Source organism: Egretta garzetta, unplaced genomic scaffold (assembly GCF_000687185.1).
Source record: "Egretta garzetta isolate BGI_Z169 unplaced genomic scaffold, ASM68718v1 scaffold59, whole genome shotgun sequence".
In the NCBI taxonomy this organism is placed as follows: Eukaryota; Metazoa; Chordata; class Aves; order Pelecaniformes; family Ardeidae; genus Egretta; species Egretta garzetta.
The window spans coordinates 6,020,838-6,022,944 of NW_009267230.1; the positions used below are offsets into that span (position 1 = coordinate 6,020,838).

The following is a 2,107-nucleotide window of genomic DNA, read 5'->3' on the forward strand; positions in this document are numbered from 1 at the left end:
GAAAGAGGGGATTTCTCATAGATTTAGAGTATACCATTGAATTGCATCTAATTTGGCGCTGCTGAATCTTTATTTGACTTTAACTGTTGTCATAAGATTAATCATACAGGAGGAACTTTCTGTAGGCTTGCCATGCTGGAGCTCACCCCTGCCATGGCATTGCTGTGCACTGGGCAGAGCTCCCAGAGCAAGGCACTGAGTGCTGGCCCCATGTGCTTGCAGGGGCTGGTGGCTCGATCCACGCTGCTGGCCAGCCCAGTGTGGAATCTTTATTTGACTTTAACTGTTGTCATAAGATTAATCATACAGGAGGAACTTTCTGTAGGCTTGCCATGCTGGAGCTCACCCCTGCCATGGCATTGCTGTGCACTGGGCAGAGCTCCCAGAGCAAGGCACTGAGTGCTGGCCCCATGTGCTTGCAGGGGCTGGTGGCTCGATCCACGCTGCTGGCCAGCCCAGTGTGGGGCCTGGCTGTTCTCTCCTCACGATGTGTGTTGGCAGATATAGGCTTGTTTGGAGGCACTGTAATGCTCTGTATACATAATCTTGCAATTAATAAATCTTGCATTTAAAATATAATCTATTAATCTGATAAATACTTGGATATGACAATTTTTTCTCAGTATGTTATGGAAGCTGGAGCTTCGGACACAGGTCCCCCTACCCAGAAGCTGTATTTTCTCAGGGAATAAATAGAAACATAGAAGTAGTGCGATAGTTTGGCCCTACCTGTGCCTGGTCTGTGTGCCGTAATTGCAGGTTTGCGAACAGGCAGACCAGGACCCCCATGGGTAGTGTTCACAGTAGCACCCCTGGCTGCTCCCAACCACCAGGCTCAGCAGGATCAGGTGCATTAACATAGTCTTGTCCGTAGTGAAGGTGTCCATCTGCCGCACATGGACAGGTAACAAAAGCTCAAGCAACTATCACTTATGGTTGTGCCTGTATCCTTAGAGAGACATTACTTCTAATTTGCAGAGTCTACAAATCTACTTATCTTCACAATATAAAGTTACTAAGCAGTGTACCTAGAAAGGGTCGATAATGCATGATATACATTTATCAGTGATTTAGTTAATACTTTAAGGACCAGAAGTCACAACGGCTTTTTTGGCTGCTTATTTATCAGGCGTACTAATCATGACTGCACATTATTTCTATTTAAGAAGTTGCTTATAAATAATTTTGAACATGACAAATAAAGACCTGCTATTGCTCTTCATTGCTTAGAAGTATTCTCAAAAATATATTCCAGGGATAAGAATAAAAGTATGAGACAGTTCTGTGAAACATGTAAAACAACAACGAGGACCTTGAGAGCAAGCAGCCCCATCTATTACCCTGTAACCAAGTCATTTTCATGTGCTTATAAACCCCCTTTGCATAAGTGTTTTGCTGCTCTGAATCCTTCCTTCAGCTTTTTGCTGTTCTTAGTTTTGACTAGCCTGTCTAAACCACAAACCATCACTATCCAAAGATCATCTGAATTTTCTACCAACAGCAGAAGACAGAACAGCTAGCCTGTTTCTCACTCCAGTGGTCAATCAAACTTTATTTGATGAGGCAGAAGGTTATAGGCAGTCTTTAGGAAGTAATAATGCTTAGTAAACTTGAAAAACATTTTCCAGACAAACTATTTGTTCATTGAAAAAGGCAAAAGATTTTTTGCCCCTCACCGTGAGATTGAATAAATGTTAAATTTGATAGGCTGTTGGAGTAGAACATTATAATTTTGTTTTGCCTCAAAAAAACCCAAACCCAATTTTAAAAGCAAAGTATTTATTTTATAACAATACCCCAAAAGTATTCATTTTTAAAAGTTTGAAATGAAATGTGCAATTGTTTTCTATTTTAGGTTTTTAGCCAATATGCTATTACAATTTTTATACCTTGCTTCTGAGAAAAATGAAATTCAATCGAGTCAAAATATTGCTTCCTCCCTTAGTAAAGAAAGGCAGTAAGCCTTCACACAGCTGTTGTAGTGAGAACTCAGAGCAGCTTCTACACAATAATTCATCAATGAACAAGCCTTTCAGAGAGATTTAAGTACAAAAATATGAAAAAATGCAAACCCAAAATGTGGTAAAATGAAGACAGGCTAATCAGC

At 40.5% G+C, this 2,107-nt stretch overlaps 1 protein-coding gene across 1 annotated transcript in view; it reads right to left on the bottom strand.

The window, feature by feature from the left end:
- The window catches only part of C6 (complement C6), a 26,755-nt gene extending 25,868 nt beyond the window's left edge, over window positions 1-887 (bottom strand). Inside the window, exon 1 of the mRNA XM_009647331.2 lies at window positions 730-887. Within this exon, the coding sequence (XP_009645626.1) occupies window positions 730-887 (158 nt within the window). The remainder of the gene's footprint in view (window positions 1-729) is intronic.
- Between the last annotated feature and the right edge of the window lie 1,220 nt (window positions 888-2,107).